Genomic DNA, 27,402 nt, shown 5'->3' with positions numbered 1-27,402 from the left:
TCCAGATAGTAATGTCTGATACCTTCTCTTACTAAGTAAGTTTTTTAAAAAAATTCTGTTTCATCAGATACAGCCACATATGCATAAAACACTTAGCATGTCCCTGTCGTCTAATAAGTACTAAGAAAATTAATTTTCTCCCTTCCTCCATTCCTGCTTAGCTCTACCACACCTCTGAGTTATTCAAGTTGGGGACATGTAGCTTTTCAGAGACCTAACCCATTCCAAAGTGCCCATTTCTCTGCTTGGCTCTGTGTAAATACACCACAGATGGTCCTGGGTCACCTTCTGACGGGCTCACCGAGCTCAATGTAAATGTTGGCTTGTTCTCAGGCATAAAACAAGAGTTGGTGGCAACAGGTCATCATGCTGACCTCTGGTGGCCTCTATCAAGGTTCCACCTTCAGAGCTGCTTTTAGGGTGTGTTGGCCTAAGGCAGTTTATGCTTTTTCAAATAGTTAGATTTTTATTTTACATTTGTATTCAGCTTGTATTTTTACACAGTAAACATGCTCATTTTACCATGGAAAATAATTTGCTAATCCAAAAATGAACAACGCATAGTTAGTATTCATCTTAAGATTGGTGGAGGCATTCATAAAGTGTGCCTTGTCACCAGCTTTGCCCTATTAATAACCTTCCAGCTCTCTGTGAGAAAAGGTGTGGCTTCTGTTTTCTGGAGGTTTAGTTTCACAGAACCGTATTTTCCTTGTCTGGTTTCACCAGCGGTGCCTGGTTAGGACACAAAGAGGGGCCCCTGGGCCACTGCAGTCAGATGCTGACCTCAGATCCTGTTTTCAGACTCCAGACAAGGTCTTTACTATAGTCCCTTGCAGAATTCTCAGACTTCACCAGGAGGCTCAGGGGTGTGGCATCACAAAGCCAACGCTAGTTTTCAAAAGAAAGTGACAGACAGCTCCCTTGAATTATTTTCAGTATAGAAATGAGTTTCCACATGTTTCATGAGACATAATCAGGTGCTTAATATCATATTATTCAGACAGGTGTTTAATTACTGACTTTAGCCACAAATTCTAATAAAAATAGAAAGAAGAAAAGCTGAGACTAATTCTGAAGCTCTCTTGAAATTATCTTTACTCCCGCCTGACACATCCTTATTTGGCTTCCTTTTGCTTTAATATTTTCAACAGAAATGCGATGACATGGGGCTTTGGTTTAGCTGCCTTTGTTTTTCTGCAGTTAGCTTTTATCTCTACAAAACATTGCCATCTCTGCTCTTTGAAATTCCCACTTGGAGAAGTTATGTCTTGGCATTTAACCTCCTTTCCTGGAACACAATGTGATGCTGACGACATCGCCCAGTCACTCCACTTGACAATAAGTTCGCTTGTTTCACTTCACTTGAATATTCTGTGGTAAGAAACAGAAGTGGAAAGCCTTACTTACCACAGTTTATTATACATTTCGTGCCCATGCTAATTGCTTGTATAATGCCATTTGTAAATAAATTGATCGGATTAGGATGAATCACCTGGCTGGCCAATAGCTATTGGAATGATTCTCCACGCGTGACTTTGTTGCATTATTACAAAACGTGACAGGATAGACCTGCCCAGCCATCGCGGCAGATGTTCATTTGTAATGCTGCCTTAAGGAGCTGAGGAGATGAGAGCAAACTGTTCCAGCAGCTCAGCCTGCCCTGCCAACAGTTCGGAGGAGGAGCTGCTGGTGGGGCTGCAGGTACCTGGGAACTTGGAACTTGTTTTCACTGTGATGTCAGCCGTGATGATGGGCCTGCTCATGTTCTCGTTGGGGTGCTCTGTGGAGCTCCAGAAGCTGTGGTCACACATCAGGAGACCCTGGGGCATTGCTGTGGGACTGCTCTGCCAGTTTGGGCTCATGCCTCTGACAGCCTATCTCCTGGCCACCAGCTTCTCTCTGAAGCCTGTGCAAGCTATTGCCGTGCTCATCATGGGGTGCTGTCCCGGGGGAACCATCTCTAACATCTTCACCTTCTGGGTTGATGGAGATATGGATCTCAGGTAAGTTCCGCTGGGGAATCCCCGCAATCTTCCTCTGATAGCATTTTGCCTTTGGGGGAGGGGTAACGGATACTTTTCGCGTTGAAAACAATGCCAGCTTTTAGGTAGAGATCCTAGTGGGAAACATTTTACAGAGATGTGTTCAGTCCCGGAAGGACTTGCCTTTCAGAGCTTAAAATTGACTTTGCTGTGATCATCCTCTGTGTGGCGACTACTTTTCTGAGTAGTGGGGAGGCAGGTCTTCTCCTCACCCAATGGCCCTTCCTGTCGTGTTTCCTCGAAAATAAGACCTAGCTGGACCATCAGCTCTAATGCATCTTTTGGAAGAAAAATTAATATAAGACCTGGTCTTATTTTAATATAATATAAGACCAGGTATAATATAACATAATATAAATAATATAAATAATATAATATAGTATAATATAATATAATATAATATAATATAATATAATATAATATAATATAATACCAGGTCTTATTTTAATATAAGACTGGGTCTTATATAATATAAGACCCAGTCTTATATGAATTTTTACTCTGAAAGACACATTAGAGCTGATGGTCCAGCGAGGTCTTATTTTCAGGGAAACACGATAGATATTAACTCATTCCCACCCCCACTGGCAGCTTTAACAACAGTCGTAGCTTCACAGTCTCCCAGGACTTAGTCTGAGAATCCCAGGAAGCTAATGACAATGGTTTGAAAGCTGTTGTGGTGCTGCTGGTGGTGGTGGTGGTGGTGGCATAACCAAAATGATGCTCTTGTAGCTCTAATCAGCAAGTGTTGCCTGAGCACCAACTTTAGGAAATCAGTATTTTGGGGGACTGGATGAAGGAGCTTTAGGGGTATGTCATTGACATGTCTTGCTTTAAGTGCCAGTGGTGGCCCATTGAATTCACGTGGGCGGCAACAAAAAGACTTAGAAGTACAAATGTTCTTTCTTGTTACTTTTCAGATACTTAACTTTCATCAGTAGAATCCCATTCCTTTCATTTAAACCAATGACCTTATTCCCAAGTATAGTGTAAACAAATACGTCTGGAAGACATTAGGCTTTATCACTAATTTATGCTTCAACGAGGATAAATTAATCACATATTTTTTGGAGTCCATGTGTGGATGGGGGAAAAAAGAGCATTTGAGGAAAGAATAGTCACAACTGGAAAAATGAAACAGCTAAAAACCATGGTTTTTCTAGATTCTTTGCTTACTTATGAAAAAACTGTTTCATCTCCTCCCCAGGGAAAGAACTACTTATAAATTTAAATCTGTGTTTTATGTATACGTCATTTAGTTGAGATTTATTATTCGATGAATGAATGAATCAGAAGTGCTGACTGTGCTGGGAGTTCACGTTAGTGAGTCAGCTGCAGGTACAGGGTTCTAGTTTCCTGCTGTGCTAAATGTGTAACATATGGAAAATATTTCACCTATAAATTTTAATGAGTGCAGACCAATAATTAATTTTCATATGGCAAATGTTTTTAGTTACCCACTTATCAGAGATTTGAAAAGTATCACTTGAAGCATTGCTAACTCAAAATAAAGCCCCACTAATATCCATTGCTAATTCAAATTCAATAAAGTTGATCATTAACATAATAATTGGGAAAGGATAAATATTCTTTACACAAAGTCCTTATGTCAGCCATAAATTCTGGGACCTGAAAGTTTTTTGGAAATAAAAAGGAAACATACTTATTAAGTACCCGGATAGGCATGAGGTAGATGCTTTCACATACTCTCTTTCTCTTCTTTCTTGGCTCTCATAATAATCTTGTACATGACTTTTAATTATTCTGAAATTTACAGCTGAGAAAATGGTGACTCACATGGGTTAAATAGTTTGTCAGATGTTACAAATGAGTAAGCAGAACTCAGATTTGAATTCACATCTGTTTCTCATCAGGCTGTAGTTTAGGCCCTTTTTTCCATGTCATTTGCTAACACACTAGATCTTCTGTTCTGAGTCGGAGCATAAATCTTTAACAGTGTTCTCAACTACTTCTGTTCTAGGAAAGAGAACATTTATTATCTTCATCTCTTATTAGCCAACCTTGTAATAAAAACACCACTGACTAGGAAGTCTATAAAAGAAAACTCATTTTACTTCCCTTAATTACCCTTTAACTTTGGTCAAATTATTTAACCTATAAACCTCATCTCTCATTTGTAAAACAGGGTTAAAATTACGTAGTCATCATCACAACACTATATTTTAAGGAGGATGACAGGCACATAGTGGGTATGCAATAAATATTAGTTACTTTCCCTTTTTCTTTTAAAACTTTGACTTTGAGTCTCATAAACAAAACAAAACAAAAAACAAGTAAAAAAAAAAAGTCTGTAAGAAATGCCATTGTAAAATGGGGACTAAATATTAGATTTTCAAAAGCTTATAGATACAAGAGTAATAAACTCTTAATTCTCAGTAAAAAACTGCAATAAGGAGAAAATTCAGTATTATTGAGTGGAACAATATCCAAGTTCATTATGTTTCTTCCCCCTTGATTGTCAACAAAGAAAAAGTTTTCAGCAAAATTCAGTAGGTTGTCATTAATAGGAATTCTGTTTTTCATGCTGGATAAAATTCAAGGGCATTTAGGACAACACCTTCATCTTACAAATGAGGAAATGGAGGTTTAGCTCTCTGCAGATGACCCCAAACATGTTTCTCATGCTTTAACTCTGTGTTCATTCAATCTACTTGCAGTTCTGCATGTGTGCACCCTAAACAGGCCATTTCAGAATCAACATGTTTGAACCAGTTTCTGCGTTCTGAGTATCTGATGATGATACCAATCATTCTTCCAGTTACCCAGGCTCATTTTAACATTCCCCTGAGACTCCCTTTATTCTTTACCTTGTTCACTCAATCTGCCGTCTAGTCCTGCAGCCCACCGTCTTCCATGTCACCCGTAGCTGTTGCTTCCTATCTATCCCCACTGCCATTACCTCAGGTCAAGCTCTCATAATTTCTTTCTCGGCCAGTTGCAGTATCTTGACAATCTCCACCTTCAGTCTCTCTGTCATGTTTTGTAGTAAGTGGTTAAGGCAAGCTCTGGGGTCACGTTGCTTATCTATAAATCCTGACTTGAGACCTCTTTTCTGTAACTGGAAAGCATAGTAGTTCCTTTATAGAATTGTGAGGAGAAAATGAACATGTTACACATATAAAGGCTTCTCAACACCTACTACATTGGGTATAAACTAAGCCAGGTCCAACCTACTTCTCCAGGTTTATTTCCCATTAACCGTTTAAACACAACTGCTCTACAGTTATAACGGGCTACTCATATTCACTGTTTTCTAAACAACCCCACACTCTTCCACCTTTCATTTGCCCATGTTGTCCCCACAGCCTGGAATGCCAACTGGTCTGATTCTATCCCTTCAAGTCATAATGTCATCCTTCATTATACCTATTTTGAAAAGCAATTGGCCCGTGTGTATGGAGAACCTAAAAAATTATCCAAACCCCTGGATTGAGCTCAGCTGATCTTGTCTGGGCTCTCTCACATGTTTGGGGACTGGCTACATGTAGACTGGTCTTAGACGACCTTGGCTGGGACAACTGGGCTCTCCTCCACGTGCTTCCTAATTCTCCAGCAGGCTAGCTTAGATCTAATCACTAATCACATGACAGTGGCAGGGTTCTGAAAAAGAGGAAGCATACAAGATCTCTTGAGGCCCGGGCTTGGAACCAGTTTATAATCACTTTCATTGCATCCCATTGGCCAGTGCAAATTTCAAGGCCAGCCCAGATTCAAGGAATAGAGAAGTAGAGTCTGGCCCTTGATGGGATAAGCTGCGAAGTCACATTGCAGTGGGCATGAAAAGCAGAGCAGTGAATATTTGGGGAGATTTTTGCAATCTACTATACTAAGGATGGACAGAATTCTTGCCTTTGAGGGTAGGACTTGAAAACTAAGGTCTGGAATATAGTGTAGTAGTCAAGTGCACCACTCCACAGCCAGTAGGTAGATCCATCACTTACTAACTGGGTCTCCTCAGCCAATTATGAAAGTTCTCGATGCCTCAGTTTCCTCACTTCTAAACTAGGGAGAAACTGAAACATAACCTACCTCATATATATATATATATCCTTACATATGTGTGTGTATATATATATATATATATATCTTTACATATATATATCATATATATCTATATATCTATATCAGAGCAGTGAATATTTGGGGAGATTATATATATATATAAGTATATATATATATATAATACTATGCATATATATATATATATATGTAAAATACTTAGAATCTCACCTGGCACAAAATGCTATGTGAGTTGTTGTTGTTGTTATTATTATTATTATTATGTGAGGTAGGCAAAAGAGCACTGGGTTAGGGGTCTTTGTTTTAGTCTCTGCTCAAGGAGTTGCGTGCCTTTGAGCAGTTTAACCTCTCTGGACTGCAATTTCCTCCTTTTACAGTCAATGGGTTAGATTGTCTGAGGTCCTTTTTTCCTAGTATGGTAAAATATATATAACAAAATGTACAACTTTAACCATTTTTAAGTGTATAGTTCGGTGGCATTAAGCACATTCACATTGTTGTACAATCATCACCACCATCCATCTCTAGAACTTTTTCATCTTCCCAGACTGAAACTCTGTACCCATTAAACACTAACTCCCCCTTCTCTCCAGGCTCCGGCAACCACCATTCTATTAGGTTGAGTAATTGCAGTAAAAGTAATTGCAGTTTTTGCAATTTTTTTTAACCTTTTAAACCGCAATTACTTTTGCACCAACCTAATGCTTTCAATCTCTGAATCTGACTACTCTAGGTATCTCATATAAATACAATCATAAAATATGTGTCCTTTTGTGTCTGGTTTATTTCACTTAGCATAATGCCTTCAAAGTGCATCCATGCTGTATTGTGGCATGTGTCAGAATTTCCTTTTTTAAAAAAGGCCGAATTATCCATCGTGTGTGTGTACCACAGTTTGTTTATCCATTCCTCTGTTGATGGACATTTGAGTTGTCTCCACCTTTTGGCTGTTGCAAATAATGCTGCTATGAACATGGGTGTGCACATATCTGTTGGAGTCCCTGCTTTCAATTCTTTTGAGTCTAAACTAGAAGTGGATTTGAGGTCCTTTTAAGTATCTTGTGACAATAGGAAAAGCAAAGCAAATGATATAGTTTAAGTGTCCTCCTCTCTCCACCCCAGTTTTGAATGTTTCTCCTGAAACTATTTGAGAGATGCCTCTCCCCTCTGTCCTCATAGTGCCAAATATGTAATTCTTTCTTGACATCTGTTGGAGAGTGTTGCAATAGCTGGACTACTTATCTGCCTCACCCACCAGGTCTGTAAGTTCCTTGAGGGCTTGTTCATGTCTGGGTGCTCAGTGCCAGCGTGGTGGTGGTAGGTGCTTAATAAACGCTGAGTGAATGACTGAAGGAAAGTTTCTGACTGCCTGTGTGTGTTACAAAAACTGCTCTTGAAATGCAATCAGTTTACTGGTGCCACTCAGGACAGCTCCCATGTCTTCAGTGTGACAACTTTTGATATTTGAAGTCCATTCTTCCATGAGGATGTATTTATATCCTCAGCTGCAGAGAAGGGATTCTGATGGTGGTGGTGGAGTCTGAGGGATTCAGGGGCCAATTTTGACCTTTGACCTTTACAGAAGCTCTTGGTCCTTCAGCAGAGGCCCTGGAAATAGGACTTCAGATTTTTCATGTCTGTGTGACACGGTGTGGTGGAGAACTGAACATCATCTTAAGAAACAGAACTTAGATTGAATCCATATGACTTTGTGTAAGTTTCTGTAACACTGTATGTACCTCAGTTTCCTTGTCTAGACAATGGAAATAATACCATAGGTTATTGCATAGATGAAAAGAGAAAATGTATCTAAAAGCACGAAGTATAATGCTTTGTAGGTCGTGCTCAATAAATGCTAGTCATTATTACTGAGATGCAGCAGACAGGAGTAACATTTATATTGGGGGCTGGAAAATCTGGCCTTGAACTCTTTTCTAGGGCCAAGTCTGGTGACCTGATCTTATAACATACTCTATTGCCCTCTGGCTAGCCAGATAATTTTTAATTTCTTTTCAGTAGGGAAGCAAGTATGTACTTTCATAGTTTTGAGCGTCATACTTTCTTACTTTATTGGTTTAAAACTAGAACCACATCTGAATAATTTAAACCCTAATTGCAAAATGGTATACTTAACTGACACTACATTTTAACAATGTGTATAAATGTAGTTTCCATGTTTTAAGGGAGATTCAGGATTTACCTGTTGGTCCAGACTTGCTGAATCTGTCTCATTATTGTCTATAATAGCTTGGGATGGTGATGCCATTCTTAGTGCAAGTGGAATCTTGTTATATCTAAGCCAGAATTTGCCAACAATTTTCCTATATGTGAATAGCCGAGGCACCCAGTTAGCCACATCCTCTGTTTATGCCAGGTTGGAATTTCATGGCAGTAAAACAGAAGGTGTGACTTTCCACTGCACTCACACGTGTTCAGTGTGCTCTTCTCCAGCTTTGTTTTCATTTATAACAGTTGGCAGGGTACCAAGATCATCTTGTCCACTTCCATCCTTGTCCACTCCCGTGAGTATCATGGGTGTGAACAGTTGTATAAAGGATGGAGGCAGTAACCTATGTAATCAATGATCTGGGATCACTCTGATGGAAATCTAAAACTTTGATTTCCACAGTCATGAATCTTACCTTTCTGCTGTTCGAGCCAAAGCCATAAAAGGGGAAAAGGCTATGCTAGTTCTCCAGAAGTTTAAGAGGAAAATGATGTAATACGGGATTCTTTTCAGGACATGGTCATATGAAGAGCCAAGGAATATAGTAGCACTATTACAGACTAAGAATTTGGAAAAGCTTCCCGGACACGCTTTTTCCAGATACTATCTCTTCATGGACACAGAGGTTTGAGAGCTTTGGCAAACTGATTTTCTTCCTTTATCTGTTCTCTAAATACTAGGAAGATGTCTTTGCTCAAAGTAACCATTCTTCACAGGATAAAATAATTTTAAATTTTATATGGAATAAGATATATGCAAGAACTGCTAAGAAAAGATTGCAAAGAAAAAGTTATGCAGAATTATCTGCTCTGTCATATACAAAAACACACTCTGAAAACACTAATTCAGTTTGGTATTTGCTAAGGAAAAAAGAACGTTTTGAATACACTTACACATTTAATGTGTGTTGCGTCCAGCACGACACGGGCAGTGAGAGAAGGAGAAGGGGCGGCGAAAGGTTAAGAAAGAAACTAAAGTCAAGAGATTTATGCACTAGGGGCCAAGGGTCTCACAGCCTCAAAGGACTGAGAGCCCCGAATCGAGCCAACGTGTGGCTTTTATTGATGTACATGCAAGGAAGTAGCATTGTTTTTTCCACGGTCTGTGAGTCTCATACATCATACCAGAACACTGATTCAAACCAATCACCCTTGCCTACAAGTGGCTGGTACCGAAAGTCCTATGATGTCTTAGTAATTGTTGTATGTACCTCCCCAAGGGACAAAACCTTTATGCTGAAACTTACTGATAAGCATAGATGGAGAACTGATGTTATCACATCACTGAATCACTTCCCAAGCAGGTTGTGGGCAGGAATATAGCCACAGAGGCAGAAGCTCTCCTTAGACGCGGGAAGGTGGGGGTCTATGATCACCTCTATCAACCCCGTGAGTTCTCCTGATGGCCCCTATGTGACTGTGCCTTAGGTTGTTCCTTCCTTGAGGAATCTTACTCGTCATTGACTAACCAGCCATCCTCTGGGGCCAAACAGGGAGATGTAAGGTGTAAGCCCAAAGGTGAAGCAAAGTCCCTGAAAGGATCAGTCTCACAGACTCTCCATTCTTTAGGCGTAGGTACGAGGGGACAGATGGGTAGACTGCTGCGTGACAACAAATGTGTAGTGAAGTTAGCACTTCAAGTTAGTGAGAAATTGTTTATTTAGTAAACAGTATTGACACACGTGCCTGTCAATATAGATCATGATAGATCAGCTTCATACCTTACACCATATAAAATACACATTTCAGATGAGTTAAGAATGTAAATATAAAATATCAACCTAAAAAAAAGTAAAAAGTGGGGACAATATTTGAATAACCTCAGGATAGGGGGAAATCTTTAACAAGACAAGAAATTCAGAAGACAAAAAAAAAAAAATGGACAGATTTGAAAGTCATAAGCATAGTCAAACATACACAATAAGCTTGGCAAAGGTATTTATATTCACATGATAATATGAACCTTAATTTTAAAAGAGCTCCTACAAGTTGAGAAAAAAAAAATCAGACAAGCAAGCCTGTTTAGAGAGGACATCCAAGAGGCCAGCAACACAAAGAAAGCACAACCTCATGAAAAGTCGTGTGTATGACAAAATAACAGTCAGATGCACTTTTCAATGTTCTCATGAGAATTAAAAAGGGATTGATCACATTCAGTGGAGGCAAGACTGTGAAAAGCAACAATCTTTTTGGAAAATAATCTGGTGCTATCTACTAAAATAAAAAAAAAAGACTTTTTGACATAGCGATTCCACTTTGGGGACTCAATTCTACAGAAATAAAATAATTATTTCAAGTGAAATATGTGCAAGAATGTTTATTATAGCATTGTTTATAATGGAAAAATACTCAAAGCAATTTACTCATCACTAATGAAGTAACTGAAGAAATTATGGCATATTTAGATTAGGGTGAACTGTGCAATTTTTTAAAATAATGAATTTAAGCTATATGTGTTGTCTTGAAAGGTTGTCTGTGATATTAAGTGGAGGAAAAAAAAAGCAACCAGTTTGCAGAGTAATGTGTATTGTGTGATTGCTTCAAAAAGAAGAAACGAAGAAACAAAGAATAAACAAGCATGTGTGAAACAGCACTGCTTAATATAAAAATAAAAGGGGAAGGGGTGTATTGTATACAAATACTTGTGAATCACCTAAGTCTGGATTTCTGAAAAGGGCTCCAATCAGATAAATATTTGCTCCTTAAAATGTTACTCACATTTGTATTAACACTTGGAAGAGCATGATCTTTGTTATGTTTTAATAGAAAGCCTCTGTTCCTCGGATTGCCGTAAGGGGTGTCTAACATTTGAATTCAGTGTAAAGGGGTCATTTCACTAAGATTTTTTTGAGGCTCACCTGCAGTCACATGATATATGAGGAAGGCAGAGAAAACATGTTCCTAGCACCAGTGTATTGACATACTGGTTCATTCTTTGATTCATATATTCATTTAATAAGTATTTAATGAGCTCCTCCAGTATGCTGCAGCATGAGGCTATGTCAGGTTCCCAGAGATGAGGAGGTAAATAAGGCCCTGTCCTGTAGCAGCTCACAGTCTGGCGCACATTGACAAGGTATACAACTTTCTTACAGTATGTGTGCAGCACGTGAGGTAATGCCAATAAAGGTGTGTCCAGAGGGCAACGGCAGCCACCCCCAAGAACGAATACTCGAGGAGCAGAGAGGTGGTACACAGCAGCGCTGAGGAAGGAAAAGCCCACAGCCAGCCAGGCTTGGGTGGGCAATGCTTTAGATGCCCCCATGCCAGTGTATGCATGATACTAGATGGAGGGCAAGACCTCTATCAAGGTAAAATGGGATAGAGTAGACATCATCTATCCAGACTGACAGCACAGTCCTCCACAAAAATCAAAGGGACATTCATTTATTATTTGTCGTAGAAAGTTTCAAATATATAAAAAGGTAGAAAGAACAATGTAATGAACCCTCCGCTCCCCTTGTGCACTTCCCCCAGCTTCCGCAATTACCAACATATGATGCTTCTGATTTCATCTCCACTCCCCGCTCACCCAGTGGATTATTTCTGAGGCAAACTGCAGGTATTATTTTACCTATAAATATTTCAGTGTTTGTGATAGATTGCAAAGTATGACCAAAAGTCCTTCTAGTCTCATAAGCACCTTCCTTTGCAATGTGATAAGGCTGGCCCTCCTCCCATGGGGGGGTGCATATTTCCCTATCCTTTGAGCTTGGGCTGGTCTGGTTACTGGCTTTGACCAATAAAATGTGGCAGAAGCGACACCGTGTAACATCCAAACGGAAATTTCAAAGGGTCTTGCAGTTTCTGCTTCCACTCTCTGGAATGCCGCTGCCCAAACACTGCCAGGTGATATGTCTTTTCATAGTTTTGACAGTGCATCTTTGGAATAGATTCCCAGACGTGGGATTGCTGGGTCAGAGAGTAAATGCATGTGTAATTCTGCTAAATATTGCCAAACTCCCTCCGAGGGGGTGTGCCATGTTGCATTTTTACCCACAGTGAATGAGAGAAAGAGTAATTTGAATCTCATTACAGTAAAATGGTTGCTGCTTTGCCAAAAGTATAAACATTCCTCTGATAGGAAATGTTAAAGTAGTCATAGCTGTTTTCTAGGCTGGGTAATTAGATGGAAAGGTGGTGACACACATTATGAGGAAGAATGATGAGTGATTTGCAGGCCTGATAAAGTGCCAGAGGCCTCTTGTTATCTGTGCGGCAGACCCCAGCCCTACAAAGGATCTTCTTTCACTGCTTGGTGGGCTGGGGGCTGGTCTACTACTTAGTCTCTCAGCCATTTGTGCTCCAGGCACAGACTGGGCACATAGTGCGTGCAAGGCAGTCTAGTGTGAGAACTTCAACAATGAATATTAAAAAGTTCCCAGGCTTTCTGGGCCTGGTGTTAAAGTGAATGAAGTCTTGCTTTTTACCCTTGGGTTGTGTTGTGTGATGTGCCATTTGTCTCACGTCACCAAGCAGAGGAGCATTCATAGTGTCTAGAAACAGTTTGTACGTGCTTAATTAAACAGATTGTGTAATTTTTCCCAGCAGTTTAAAGATAAAATATTTAGTATGCCTGGAGATGATCTCATTTCCATTTACTGTATTTCCCCTCATTTTACTGATTCATTCTTTCACCCCAGGTGGGGAAGAAAGACAGCCTAAGCTTGGGAGGTGGAGGTGGAGGTGGGAGATAGACAGGGCAGATTTGGGGTGGAGGCATAAAAAACTGGCGGAAGGTTGGATGGCACTAAATCGACTTCTTGGGTCTCATCCTCCCTGATCTCTTGTTGGCATTTTGCCTTCATTTGGAAGCTCTCTTTTCTTGGCTTTCACAGAATGTAACCTTCTGGCTCTCCACTCACGTCTCTGTCAGAGCTTTCTCTACATGCACCATCTGCTCTTCTGCCTCTCCCCCGGTCAGAGCAGGAGGGGCCATTCCAAGGCTCTGTGCCCCAGTCCCTGGTTTCTCATGCTTTTTCCCTTGCACGGAAGTTAGGTATTTTAATGTGTAACCAAGTGCTTCTTTCCAATTAAAAACATATAAAGACTTGAAAGTTAAGACCTCACATATTTGGAAAAAATAAAAATAGATTACAAATTTATGAATAAATAACCTATTTCACACATTGCGATAAAAGTACAGTAATCAAGATACTATTTAGTCACAAAAAGGACTGAAATACTACTGATATATGTTAACACGTTGCGTACGGATCATGAGAATCTTCACGAGGGATTTAAACCCCGCCATACGCAACGTGTTAAAACATGGATGAACCTTGAAAACATTATGCCAAATGAAAGAAGCCAGTCAGACAAAAAAGGACAAATTATCGTATAATTGTAATCATAGCAAATGTCCAGAATAGGCAATCCTATAGACATAAAGTAGGTTGTTGATTGGTTGCCAGGGCCTGGGGAGAGAAAGGGAACGAGGAGTGACTGCTAATGGGGTGGGGTTTCTTTTTGGAGTGATGAAAATATTCTGGAAATAGATAGTGCTGTTGTTGGATACTTTTGTGACTATACTAGAAACACTTTAAACTGATGAATTTTGTGGGCCTTTGAATTATATCTTAATAGAAAAGAACTGGATAAGGAAAAAAAAAATTCCTTATAGTGTCAAGCAAAATGTTTAGGACAAATAAATCCTGAAGTAAATCTGAGTTCATTGATGGATATCAAGATCTGGAAATCTTGTTCTAGACCACAAACACAGCCATCATCTGTTGAATAATGAGGCAGAAGAGAACTTCGAGTAACTTACTCCCTGTCATCTCTAAGAAGTTGTGTCCCGGGAGTTGCTTTTGGTAACGACTAACTTCATTTCAAACTCTCCCTCTTACTCATCGTTTTCATTTGATTTTCAGCATCAGTATGACAACCTGTTCCACAGTGGCTGCCCTGGGAATGATGCCACTATGCCTTTATCTCTACACCTTGTCCTGGAATCTTGAGGAGACTCTCACCCTTCCCTATCAGAACATAGGTCGGTATGAGCGTATGCAACAGAATAGTAACAATAATGGTGACAGTAAGAATAATAGCTATTGTTGACTATGTGCCTCCTTTATGCAAGGTTTTTTAACTATATCATCTAACTTAATTCTCTAAATAACGTTACTGTATGGATTCTGTTACTAGTTCCATTTCCTAGATTTTTCAGGGTTAGGGAGGTTAAGTCACTCGACCAAGGTCATGCAGCTGGTAAGGGCAGAATTGGAATTCTGACTCGGGAGTCTGACTACAGAGTCCAAGCTCTTAACCCCCATAACAGTTCACTTTTGAAAATAAAGCCAGAAAATGTACTTATTAAACACACACACACACACACACACACACACACACACACACACACACACACACCCTTTATATAATTCACTATAAAGCAATTGGATTCATTATGACCAAAAGGTTAACTGGATCATAGTGGCTCTAATGAGACCTTAGTTCCCCAAACTCCAACTTTGATGTTGCCGGAGTGTCTTGACTTTTTTACTGATCAACGTAAATGATACCTATTGATTATTCAAGTATAGTATATCCACATGTCACAAATATACCCATAGTTCTTTCATTACCTCCTTTCTTGACTATTCTTTCTTATTAAACTCTGCTCTTTTTCTAGAGACCTCTGTGGATTTACTAGGTGTGGAAGAAAAACTTGGTGAAATGATCTGCCTGTGCTAGTTTGGTCAGAGGCTTTGGAGAACTGGTAGAAACTATGATTCTTAAAACTCTAAAGTGTCATTCTGGAGTCTTAAGTAAGCACCTGGAGCAGGGCCCATAGTTCAAAACCATGAAGAAAGCCATCTCCTAAGAACAGCTGGAGACAATTGAATTTGTAAAATTTGAGTGAAATCTTAATTTAGAAATCATGATTTTATGTGCAACCTTTTCTGAGCAGTAAGTTGCTTAATATATTCTGTTTTCGTAGTATATTCTGATATGCACTTGTAAAAAAATTAAACCTCAAATATAATGAGCAACTCACATAACTCTGGAGCCAGTATTGCAGCAGTTGGCCAGACTTGTCAGTGTATGGATCCTGTTAGCAAGTAGACCTCTATTTTATTGAGCCTGCCTTCAATGCTTTTATTTACTTGTGTTAATTAAAAGGCTTTTTTTTTTTCCTACCTGCCTTTGGGTTACCTAGCTACACTTGAAAAATATGAGAAATTGTTTTGGCATGTGTAGCAAATGCTGTTTTTATGTCTGAAACAGGTATTCTTACTTTGTGAAGTAAATGACCCATTGGCTTCAAATAGAGAAGAATGGCTGTGGTTATAGAGAGTGACCCCATACAGAGAACCAAAGAATATCACAGCCAAAAAAGGGCCCTCCTGTTTTCTAAACATTTACATTTCCAGTTGTCTCTAAAATTCCATGTGATTGTCAGAGGGATTCTGAGAGAAATGACGGACCAAGTATGGTGGCATTCAGTAGCATCATATACACTTCAAAGACAGTCTTCCAAAGATTTAAAAAAGAAATTGTTTTGGAGGTGGTTGAAAAAGCAAAATGCAGCTTTACTGAAAACTTTTATCTAATTAAAATGAAAATTGTTAAGGACTGGGCAATTAGGATGAGAGCGGATAACATCTGATGGATTTTTCTTCTCTTCAGGAATTTCCCTTGTGTGCCTGACCATTCCTGTGGCCTTCGGAGTCTATGTGAATCATAGATTCCCAAAACAATCCAAAATAATTCTCAAGGTAAGCAGCTCCACAGGGCAGTTAGCACATTCTCAGACTCAGAGACGTGGCACAGATGTGGGCCATGCATGGAACAAATGGGCCGGTCAAACACAGCTCCACACCCAGTAATTTTCTTTACGTGTCCTGCATTTTTGGATCCAACCTCCTTATTTCCTCCCATTCTCTAAGCCTTTCTCTGTCACTCCCCTAGGCTCATAAACCGAGGCTTATGACACCCTGGAAAGTGTGGGACTCTTGGCTGTGGTGGCAGAAAAACTAGGGCCTGTGTGTGGCCGGAGAGAACCTTAGGCTCATCATTCACAAGGCTTAGCACAGGTGCCCTCAAAGTGAAAGCTCTTCAAGTGTGTGAGAAATGGAGCCCAGTGTTTAGGAATATGGCTGGTTTTGTGGAAAAGTAGGATGACGGGCTGTCTTTCAGAAGCACTCCTGGGGGGAGCTTCTAGAGTTGTAGTTTATACACCAGGTGAATACCCGTCACAACGAAGTCATCCAGAACACATTGAGGGATCGGACCATGGAATGAATAATGGTAACGATCTCATCTGGAGGTTCCAGTGTTGTCTTTTGTCTGCTGGAGAAACAAGCACATGGCCTTTAAAAATACCTAGCTAGAGAGAAGGCATTCTCAACAGTCGTGTCAATCTCCTAGAGTGCTTTTCAGTTTTCCAATTATGTATTGTTTTAGAAGACACAAGATTATATTATGTGCTTCAATAGTTTAAAAATGGTTTTGTTATATTTTACATTTATAACGAAGTAAACATTTGGTGCTGATTGGAGCATCAGCAAATATATCTCAGTTGAATTGAGTTTGGGATTTATGGTTTGGTTCAGTTTAAGCGCTTGCTGTTTAGCTCTCGTTGACGGAATGCACCCAGTCTGTTTGCCTATACAAATGGATACTGCTTTCCCAGTGTGGCACAAGACAGAACAACTCCCACCATTCCTCCAAAGAAACAAGGAATGTGAAAAGAGGTATTGGCAAGCAGACAAATCCACTGGGCACAGAGAGCTGGAGGAAGTCTTCCATGTTGTGGGTTTGGATTGTATGTGAGTGACTGTGTTAGTTCAGTAGGATAAAATTTCCGATGTGGCAGTGTATGGTTATAACTTTGTTTATAAAACACGAGAAGACGGGTGGCCTGTTAGCTCAGTTGGTTGGAGCACAGTTCTCTTGGAAGCAGGATTGCCAGTTCGATCCCCACGTGGGCCACTGTGAGCTGTGCCCTCCACAACTAGATTAAAGCAACTATGAGACTTGGAGGTGAAGGGTCATGGAAAAACACACTTAAATAAATAAAAGTTAAAAAAAAAGAAAAAATACCCTGAGAGGAGAGTATGATCATGGGGACCTCTTACTTTTTAAGTAGTCTATATTTATTTTCTTAAAAGGCCACCTAACAACAACAACAATCATGGTTTTGGTGTTTCCAGATTCTCTATTAGTCTGTCAGTGTCAATGGAGAAATCAGATACATTTTCTGTATGTCAGCTTTATTATCTGTAAAAAGCAGATTTAAAAACCCCTTTCCTTTGGCTATTCCATAGGATTTGTGGCAGAAAATATTTAATAATATGCATAAATATTCTAGAGCACCTTAGTAAAAAAAAAAAAAAGAGCCTGTGATAATTTAATCATTATTTTGGTATATCTGCATTCTCTGGTCCTAGTCCTCTTTTAATTTTAGATCTGATTCATTTTCTGAACAAGTTGCTTTGATGAATTTTGAAGTTTTAAATCCTGTTTGTGGTAGAAAGATGAAGAGAGATTTTTACAACGAGAGGCCTCCTTTGTGTGTTCCAGCATCTTCCTGTGAGGTGGAACCCAACCTGTCCCTGCATCTGGGCAGTCAAAATGACCCCCAGAACACATCTATGGTACATTGAGTTGTTTTGTTTGGTTTTGGTTCCCTGTGGTATGAATGGGAGCTTGCCAAGATCCTAATTTTCCCCAAATATTTTAGGTCTTGCTTCTTTCCTATCTGACCTAAAACTCAAACCACTGGAATTTTTTTTTTTTTGCTTGTTTCCCCTAAACAAGAAAAGTAAGAGACAGTATTCTTTTGGGAGGGGATGGAGATAATATTAGCTCAGATTGTCTAATGAAGGATGGGTAGATTTCATTTGGAGGAGGGAAGGGCAGGGATCAAAGCAGTAAGAAGATATTGGTGGTGGAAGAGGTGGTGGGAAGAGAGTGGCAGGTGGTCAGGCAGGGCAGGTCTCCAACAGGAGGTTACCAGAGAGGTGTCTAAGAGGTGTGTGTAGCGGTGTTGGATGCTTATTGTCAGATTTCATAAATTGGTCCTATCCATGAAAACTTTTACTACTCAATCCTTCTGGCCAAATCCTCTACTTGAAGGGAAAAGATACCGATCATGAACTAAGAAGACTTAGATTTGTGTTGCGCCTTACCAACTTCTAGCATAGCCAAGTTACTTGCCCACTTTGGACTTCAGGTTTAGTCTCTATAAAACGAGATTGGATTTGGTAGTCTCCAAGTCTTCTCTTTGTTTTACACCTTCTGGTTTCCAAGCCTTTTAAAGTGGTGATGGACTTTGCATCATAGAACAAAAAGACCAGGATGCTTATGTGTACTTATTTTATTGGTTTGCTTCAGATTGGGGCCACTGTTGGTGGAATCCTCCTTTCGGTGATCGCAGTTGCTGGTGTGATACTGGCGAAAGAGTCTTGGAATCCAGACATCACCCTACTGACCATCAGTTTCATCTTTCCTTTGATTGGCCATGTCATGGGCTTTCTGCTGGCATTTCTTACCCACCAATCTTGGCCGAGGTATAGTTAAATTATCCATAAACGTTTTTGAAAAGGATAAATTAAACGCACTGACATTGGCAGGTTTTGCTGCCTAGCTGTGGCTGGAAACACAAAGAGTTTTGACTTACAAGGTAGATGGAAAAGGACAGTTCATCCTAAAGATGGTGAAAAGATCATAGTCGTTCTTTCTGTAAATGAAAGCAAAGGCCAAATTGATGAGAATTTGTAATCTATGAAATTAGGATTAGGGTGTTAACACCACTTATAATCTGGACACCTTTCTCTTCACATTCTAGTTGGTAAATAGGAGGGGTGAGATCGTTTCACTAAATATGGAGATCATTCTAGGGCATAAGCAAGAAGATTCAAGAGATAAAGCACTTACCCATTATTTGTGCCAAATTTTTTAAAAATGCTAATTATAAGGGGCAGGAGGAAAAAGGACAAACTTGAGAAATAAGATAGAAATTTATCATAAGTATTATCATTGTAAGTTGGGGCATATAATTTATAAATGCTGTGAAATATTAAAAATGATAATATTTCATGTTGAATGCATGTAGATGAGATGAGCATTATCATACACTGTCGGGGAGAACATAAATTGGCATAAACTTTCTGAAAGGCAATTTAATCATATCACTAGCCTTATAAATATTTATAGCGCTAACACAGTGATTTTACTTCTAGAACCCTGTCCTGAAGCTAGCACTCAGAAAAGCGCTGGAATACTGATGTGCAAAGATGTTAACTGCAGTGTTATTTATAAATATGGAAAACAGAAACAATTTAAATATCTAACAATAGGGAGATATTTAATTCATGATGTGGCTATGTGAGGGAACATGATGTATCAATTTTGAATGCTTTTGGAAAATACTTAAGAGATAAATTTGAGTTAAAAAGAATGGAAAATGAAAGCATTTTGATTCCCATATTGCAGAAGAAAGCAAAAGAATTTATGCCTGGAAGAGTTACACCATATGCTAATAGTATTTATTTTGAGTAGTAGGATTAAGAATAATTTTAGTTGCTTAATATTTCCTTGGTATAGTTTCTATGTTTTTCAATGAGTATGTACTACTTTTAAAATCAGAAAAGAATTACTGAAGAAAAGTAAGCTATGCAGGTGAATTCCAAAGGTGGAGTCTGGGAAATTTTAAATTAGCTTTATGCTGTTTCCAGTTTACTTGGGAGAACCAAGTACTGGGTGAGGCTCTGCCAACCCTATCTCATTTACTCCTTACTACAAGCCTGAGAGGTAGATACTATCAGTACCTCCTTCTGCAGATGAGCAAACCCTTCAGAGAAGTTAAGTAACTTGATCAAGTTCAGAGCCAGAATGTGGTGGAGTTAGGATTTGGACCTGGATTGTATCCCAAGTCAATATTAGGAACACGGACTGTTGAGTGGTTGCAATATAATTGCATCTGCAGAGAATGTATTCCTACAGCAAACTATAGTCCACAGTCTCTTTTTTTTGCACACCTGAGGGCTTGAGAAGTATCAGGACAGAGATAATACATTTGCCTAGGGAATGGTCCAGGTGTGAGGTCTAGCTTGTAGCTTAATCATACCGATTTATTGACAGGGGTGTGAAAAAAGTGAGGGTAGTCTGAAGTATAGCAAACAGGGTAAGTAGAATTAAAATAGAGCCACAGAACTTGTCCTGTACCGGTGACACTATTTTCACTCCCACATCACACACTCTTGTTACCTCCTCATTCCAATTCAGCTTGCATAGAGATGCTGGTTTATCTTTGGAAACACCTCTTTCCTCTATTCACTTCCATCTGTTAGAAACCTGAGGGCTCCTTTTATAAACTGGACACAGATGAAACTGCTTAGCCCAGCCCCCAAGGTCCTGCCTATGGTCTTCCTTCTTTTCCCTCCTGCTTTTTCTTTTTCAAGTGAGGTTTATTTTATTGTTTTGCAATTAGAAAACCAACAAAATATAGAAAAGTAAAAGTAGAGAAAAACTTATTACTAAATTCTTTCACCAAAGAAACCATTTTAGACATTTGGTTTTCACTTAAGGTTTTTGTGTTTACTTTCAAGTGTTGTTTAGTTTATACTGTTTCACATCTCTAACTCAACTTTCCATTGTTACCTTGTCATGTAGGGTCTCTAGTCCTGCTCCCCGCACAAGCATACAGGATATGGTGAGGCCAAAAAGGAACAACAATGGAGCCATAGATAGGGGAGTCATACCGCTATATTCTTGATAACAGCTGGTGGAGACACAAACACAATAATCCACCAGTACCCCAACAGGGGGGTCTTCCTGCACCCCAGAGTCGCTAGCGGCCCGGTGAGATGCAAGAAGTAGGATCCACACGATCCGCCATCCGCCATCCATGCTTGCTAACTGCAATGAGCCTTTGCTAACTGCAATCCACCTTTGCTAGTTCATCCACGGCAGTTATATCAGTGGCCAAAGGCTAACTAGTTACAGGTGATGGCCATCTACTACCCAAACCAGCACTTTCCCACGTGAGGCCAAAAGCCTGGAAACTGCTCTCTGGGACTCTGTCCCCATACTCCACCCCTACAGGGTCTCGCCTCACAATCTATGCAACAAGCATCTTCTGCGAGGGGCCCTGTGTCAGGAACGTGGAGGTGGATGCAATATCCTGGGCATAGCCAGGCATTCTGGGCACAGCCAGGGTTTTGAGGGTACCACCAGCCTTTCTGGGCACAACCAGACTTCCTGGGCACAGCCATGGTTCTCAGGGTACAATGCTTGTGTCAATAGTGGCTCACAGCCAAGGTGCTTACATATTCTCGATGGCGGCTGGTCGAGACACAAGAAGAAAACATCTGCCAGCACCCCAACAAGGGGTCTTCCTGCACGAGTCTCGCTGGCACCGGGGCGAGACACAGGAAGCAAACATCCGCCGGTTCCACTACCTGGTTGTACGTTCCCAAGCAAACAGTCAAGTGGTCCATCAAATTAGGGATGGAAGGCAATTCCCCCACAGTCCACAGTCATTTGCCAGAGCTGTGTGCTGGCCCCACAATGTGTGCCCTCTCCTCAGGGCGAGGACTCTAAGTCCTTCCCAACCTGGGGGTGAGGGATGACCTTGACCTCACTGGCATCTCCCACCGAGAACTCAGCAAGCGTTTTCTCCTGAGACTACAAGTTCCGCATCTGGGCTGCCCCAGCAAGCACTTCCCAGCCCACAGGGCCACAGTGACCTTCGCTTTCTCTATCCTATGCTGGTCGGAGAACCGTCCACATCCTCCCACCCTTCCACAGGGGTCCAGCTCCCGACAACAGTGGCCACCAGGTACCACACACTGTGTGGAGGCCACATGTCCCCCCGCCTAGAGTCAGACACCATTCCTACCTGGCCCGAATCCTGCTCGCCATGCCAAGCGTCCGAGTGGGCCGTGGCCTCGGCGCAAGATGTCCACAACTCTAGGAGCCCACGGCAGCAGCGGACCACCAAAAGGAAGATGATGCTTGCTTTGGCCAATAGGGCGGCGTGCCATCCGGAGGCTTGAGAAGACCACCAATTCACTGAGGGGTCATGTTTCTCCCAAGCAGATCTCGCCTCCTCTTCCCGGCGCTGCTCCTCACGGGCTTCTTGAGACTGAGTGTTCGTAAGCACAAACTGCTCCACCATCCTTTGGAGAGTTCTGGCCAGCACCGTACCCTGCTGGTGAAACTGAGCTTTCATACTCATAAATTGCTCTGTTACTCCTTTGAAAATTCTGGCCAACACCATACCCTGCTCATTGCGCCATTTGTCAGGCGGGGTCTCAGCTCCTGCTCCCCACACAAGAACGCAGGCTATGGTGAGGCCAAAAAGGAACAACAACGGGGCCATAGATAAGGGAGCCATACCATTATATTCTCACTGGTAGCTGGTCGAGATACAAATGCAATAATTTGCCAGTACCCCAACAGGGGGGGTCTTCCTGCACCCCAGTCTTGCTAGGGGCTGGGCGAGACACAGGAAGTAAGACTCACACGATCCGCAATCCACCATCTCCACGCTTGCTAACTGCAATCCACCTTTGCTAGCTTAGCCACGGCAGTTACATCAGTGGCCAGTGGCTAACTGGTTACAGCTGATGGCCAACTAGTTACAGCTGATGGCCATCTACTACCCGAGCCAGCACCTTTCCACATGAGGCCGAGAGCCTGGAAACTGCTCTCTGGGACTCTGTCCCTACACACGTCTTCCAATCCTCCACTGCATGCAAATGGACTTACAGCATGTGCAGTGCCTCCTAATAGGCCATCCTTGTACCTGTCCCTGAAACTAATTTCAGTCACTGTCCCACATTAAATGCCTCGTCCCCTTTCCATTCTTTAATCCCAGTGGTCCCCTGTGAAGCTTCTCTAATCACTTTTCTGATGGCACTTTTCTGAATTTCTACAGCATCTCCCTCACCCTCCATCATACTTTTTCTGGTGTTGCTACGGAACTTTTCTTGTGTGTATGTCTTGACTTTTCACTCAGATTCCTAGGTTAGGTTTCACAGGACCCTCCTCCCGAGTTCCTCTCGGGAGACCACCTACAGACTAGGTACTCCACAAATAATTATTGAATGAGTAAATATTTTTAGTGGCCTGACCTCATAGCTTACATTTATTGCTCTATGTAACAGAACATTTAAGAATAGTCCGTATTGCTAATATGTAACTCTCGAAAACATTTTTCATTGGTAGGTGCAGGACGATTTCCTTAGAGACTGGAGCTCAGAACATTCAGATGTGCTTCACTATGCTCCAGTTATCTTTCAGTGCCAAGCAGTTGGTCCAGATGCTTAGCTTCCCATTGGCCTACGGACTCTTCCAGATGGTGAATGGAATTCTCATTATTGCAGGTGAGCAGAGTCCCCATTGGGTAAACTTGATTGAAAATTGTTGACCCAACTTACCAACCCCTGTTTCAATCCAAACATGCATGTGCTGCCCTTGGGATACATTTTCAACCTGAAAATTTTTGGCGAAAATCGAGTGCCCAAACAAGATCCTTTGCCACAAGTGGAAGTTTCACAGGAAAATATTTAAAAATTATGTGAAAGTGAGCTTATAATTATAAACAAGTATGCTTCACATAAAACAATGCACTATCAGAGTTTAGATTTCAGGACTTGATAAGTCTCCATGAGCAATCATTTATCTAAAAAATGACATTTGTTATGTTTCATCAAGAGCCAAATGTCGGGGGTGCTGATTAGCTCAGTTGGTTAGAGCATGATGCTCATAACACCAGGGTTGCCGGTTCGATCCCCACATGGGCCAGTGTGAGCTGCTCCCTCCAGAACTAGATTGAAGTAACTGCTTGACTTGGAGCTGATGGGTCCTGGAAAAACACATTTAAAATAAATAAAACTTAAAAAGAAAAAAGAACTTAAAAAAAAAAGAGCCAAATGTCAAGTTATTTCACAGTGCTTCTGTGACTAAGAATTGTGCTGAATGGCTGTGACATCTTTTTCAATTATGGAGTATAATACATACACAGATATTGAAATTTTACACACACACACACACACACACACACACACACACGTTTATCTATCCATATAGCCAAACATACATCTATTTGGAGTCATACATCTATTATGTAGGTTCACAGAAGGTTAATTTTAAAATACACATGGATAGATAATGTACACACACAAACGTATTTTAATCTTGGGCCATTGTAAATTTTTATTGTTGTCAAGGAGGAGGTTCTGAGTAAGGCCCAATAATTGCTGACATAACTGATTATATACTGATTACTGACATAACAATCAATAAAGAGAATACTTGGGGATTAATTTTCCCACAAGATAAGAGAAATCCTAGCAGAATGAAACTCCTGGTCTTAGACTCAAGTTTTAATTCCTTCTCATGGTGAGACCGTGAAGGAAGAAACATGTCTGGCTTGTTCCCAGTTATCTTCCAGCACCCAAGAGAGCACGTGACTCAGAAAGCACACCACTGGGGTTGTGGACGGACTGACTGAATGGATGAGCTGTCAGTAACCTGATGAATAAGTCTCAATCACAAATGGTTCATTCCAGACAGAAATAGCCATTTTGCTACACTGAATTATTTGGTTTCATAGTTTCCTCTTGTTTTCCTTTCCTTTTCCTCTTTTTTCCCCCCCGTGTTTTTATACATATATGACCCAAAGCAAACAAACTCCCAAAGTATTGACAAGTACACAAAGTCACCAAATTACAGTCTTTGCTAAAGTGATTTTTTTAATATATGCATGTTTTAACACCTAGCATATAAAATGTACAAGAGGATACAGAAGAATAAACACAGAAAAAGGAACCCAGGTTGTGCAGAAGGCTGCCATAACAAGAAATCCACTTCTCCCAAAGAGACCAGTGCTTTCTTGGAGATGAATGAAGAAGTTGCTGTACCTCGTGGGCCATCAGAGCCGATGGTTGGTCACTTGGCTCTCGAGCCCCCCAGCCACATCTCTTCGTGTGCCTAGCAGGGACTTGTTTGCCTGACTTGTTGCCGGCTTCCTCAGCAGCCAGAAAAGACAGTGCAGAACTGACGTGTGGATCTCATTGGCAGGGCCAATGGGAATATTTGCATATTTATATTTTTGTGTGGATAATGAATTGTCATAGGATCCCTTTCTGAGAATGTATTCTGCCTATTTCAGGGAATCCTTTTGCGCTTTCCTGAACATATTTACTAGCTGCTGTGTTTTTGTCTTCACATGCAGTGAAGAGTAACATTCATTGTTATGTGAAGTCATTCTCATGTTGTGGATTTTAATCTCATAAGTGTTGGGACTCTGTGTAGAGATGCCATCTTATACTGCAGAGCAAGGACAGAGTCTAGACCCACTTGACTTTGGCAAAATCCTTTGAGCACTGGGGAGGAAGCATGCAGCTCTTATTAAAAAAATAGGGCCTTTTCTCAAATGACTTTTTTAAGGGCTTAAAAATCTCTTTGGATTACAGGTATAATACAAATTTAGAGGGAACTTAATGAACACTTGAGGTTCAAAGGTCAATGTCCTGTATTTTTCACTCCCTAGTGATAGGCACATGTATATCCTTCTAATTTTTGTTTACACATTGTAGCATTTAAAAAACATTGAGATCATTACATAGGTACAGTTTCGTAAAGCACTTAATGACACATTATGGAGCAAGCATCTTTACATGTTAGTCTCTGTTGACCTACCTCATTCTTTAGAACAGTGGCTTCGTAGAAGTATCCCATTGCACGGGAGGACTGTAATTTAGTTAACCATTCCTTATTAATGGACGTTTAGATAGCTCTCCACTTATTGATACTACAATTGTTCCTAAAAACCACTTGTGCCGTTCTGCAAGTGTTTCTATAGGATCACTTCCTACGACTTGAATTGCTAGGCCAACTGCACATTAAAATGCTGGACAGATTGTTCTCTGGCAATGTGGTATGTACAGCAGTGCCTGAAGGGGCCTGGTTTCCCCCAGTCACAACATCTGAAGAGTGGTCGATTCTGATTTGTGAAAATAATCTCATTTAAAACTGCATTTTTAAAATTATGAGTGAAGTATTTTTCATCTTCACTTGTCTATTCATGTCCTTTGCCTGCTTTTCTATTATATTTTGTTCTTTTGACTGATAAATCTCTTTAAAGAAGAAAAGGAAAAGTTTATTGTGTTGAGAAGACCTTATTTTCATTAATGGCTGGTAAATTTTAACATTATGGGTAGTGACCTCTTTGCCCTATGTTGTCAACATTTTACTATTCTTTTATCTTTTGTTTTTCTGTCTTCTGCTGTATAGAAGTTTTATATTTCTTATATATTCAGCTGTATTAGTCTTTAAAAACTGTTTTTGACCTTGATATCTGTCAAATGTTAGAATATTTATATTTTTATGTGGTTTGTGAATTGTGAAAGGATTCCTTTTCGAGAATGCAGTTGAGCCCTTTTCAGGGAGTTGTTTTTGGAGGTTTACACAACGTATTTACTAGTTGCTGTGTGAGCAACTAGTACCCTCTAAGGAGGGTAAAACCCCCCCTCCTTCTCTATTCTTTTATTATTAAAAATGGTTTCCATATATTGTTCTCTTATTTTTATGGACGAAATATGTACATGTTTATTCCAATTTGAACTTATTTTACCGTAAGGTATGTTCAGAATCTAATTTTTTATGGTTAATTGTCTCAACATCACATACTGAATCATTCATCCTTTCTCTGATTTGAAATGCCACCTTTATCACATAACTTCCTATATAATGTGTTTTTGTTGGGACTCTATTTGGTTTCATTTTTTTCTATTTTTATTCATAAGTTTGAAATATGTGAGAAAGTTTATTGTCTGAGATTTAATGCTTTATAATTTTATTTTGTAAATATTCCCAAGAACGTGTGGTTAATATAATGACAATACTCATTATGGTATTTTCACAACAAGAATGCCTGTGAGGTATTACAGAAAGAACCCCGTTAGGTGTCACAGGTATATTTACAATATATGGCACAAAACTGTGTAGACTTCTGACATGACTGTTAATTCTCAAGTGCTGCTTGACTGCTTGGGAATTCCCATGGATCACCTAATAAACACGTATGTATTGAGAAGCTAGTCTGTCTGTGCTATGTACAAACACATGGTACACACAG

The 27,402-nt window shown here is 40.3% G+C and overlaps 1 protein-coding gene across 1 annotated transcript; it reads left to right on the top strand.

Moving 5' to 3' along the window:
• Positions 1–1,038: 1,038 nt before the first annotated feature.
• Positions 1,039–27,402, top strand: SLC10A6 (solute carrier family 10 member 6). The gene is made up of 6 exons (XM_019731372.3): positions 1,039–2,003; positions 14,183–14,301; positions 15,939–16,027; positions 18,648–18,823; positions 23,487–23,644; positions 25,043–27,402. The coding sequence occupies exons 1-6, from the start codon at positions 1,627–1,629 to the stop codon at positions 25,255–25,257; spliced, it is 1,134 nt and encodes a 377-aa protein (XP_019586931.2). The 5' UTR covers positions 1,039–1,626; the 3' UTR covers positions 25,258–27,402.

This window comes from Rhinolophus sinicus, chromosome 1, assembly GCF_057876585.1.
Source record: "Rhinolophus sinicus isolate RSI-liver-muscle chromosome 1, RSI-T2T, whole genome shotgun sequence".
NCBI classification, from domain to species: domain Eukaryota; kingdom Metazoa; phylum Chordata; class Mammalia; order Chiroptera; family Rhinolophidae; genus Rhinolophus; species Rhinolophus sinicus.
This window is presented reverse-complemented; position numbering and strand designations above follow the sequence as displayed.

Coding starts and splice junctions, on each gene's coding strand:
- SLC10A6 (XM_019731372.3), top strand. CDS start 1,627: ATGAGAGCAAACTGTTCCAGCAGCTCAGCCTGCCCTGCCAACAGTTCG. Junction 14,302..15,938: donor CCTTCCCTATCAGAACATAG/GTCGGTATGAGC, acceptor TCTTCTCTTCAG/GAATTTCCCTTGTGTGCCTG. Junction 18,824..23,486: donor ACCCACCAATCTTGGCCGAG/GTATAGTTAAAT, acceptor TTTCATTGGTAG/GTGCAGGACGATTTCCTTAG.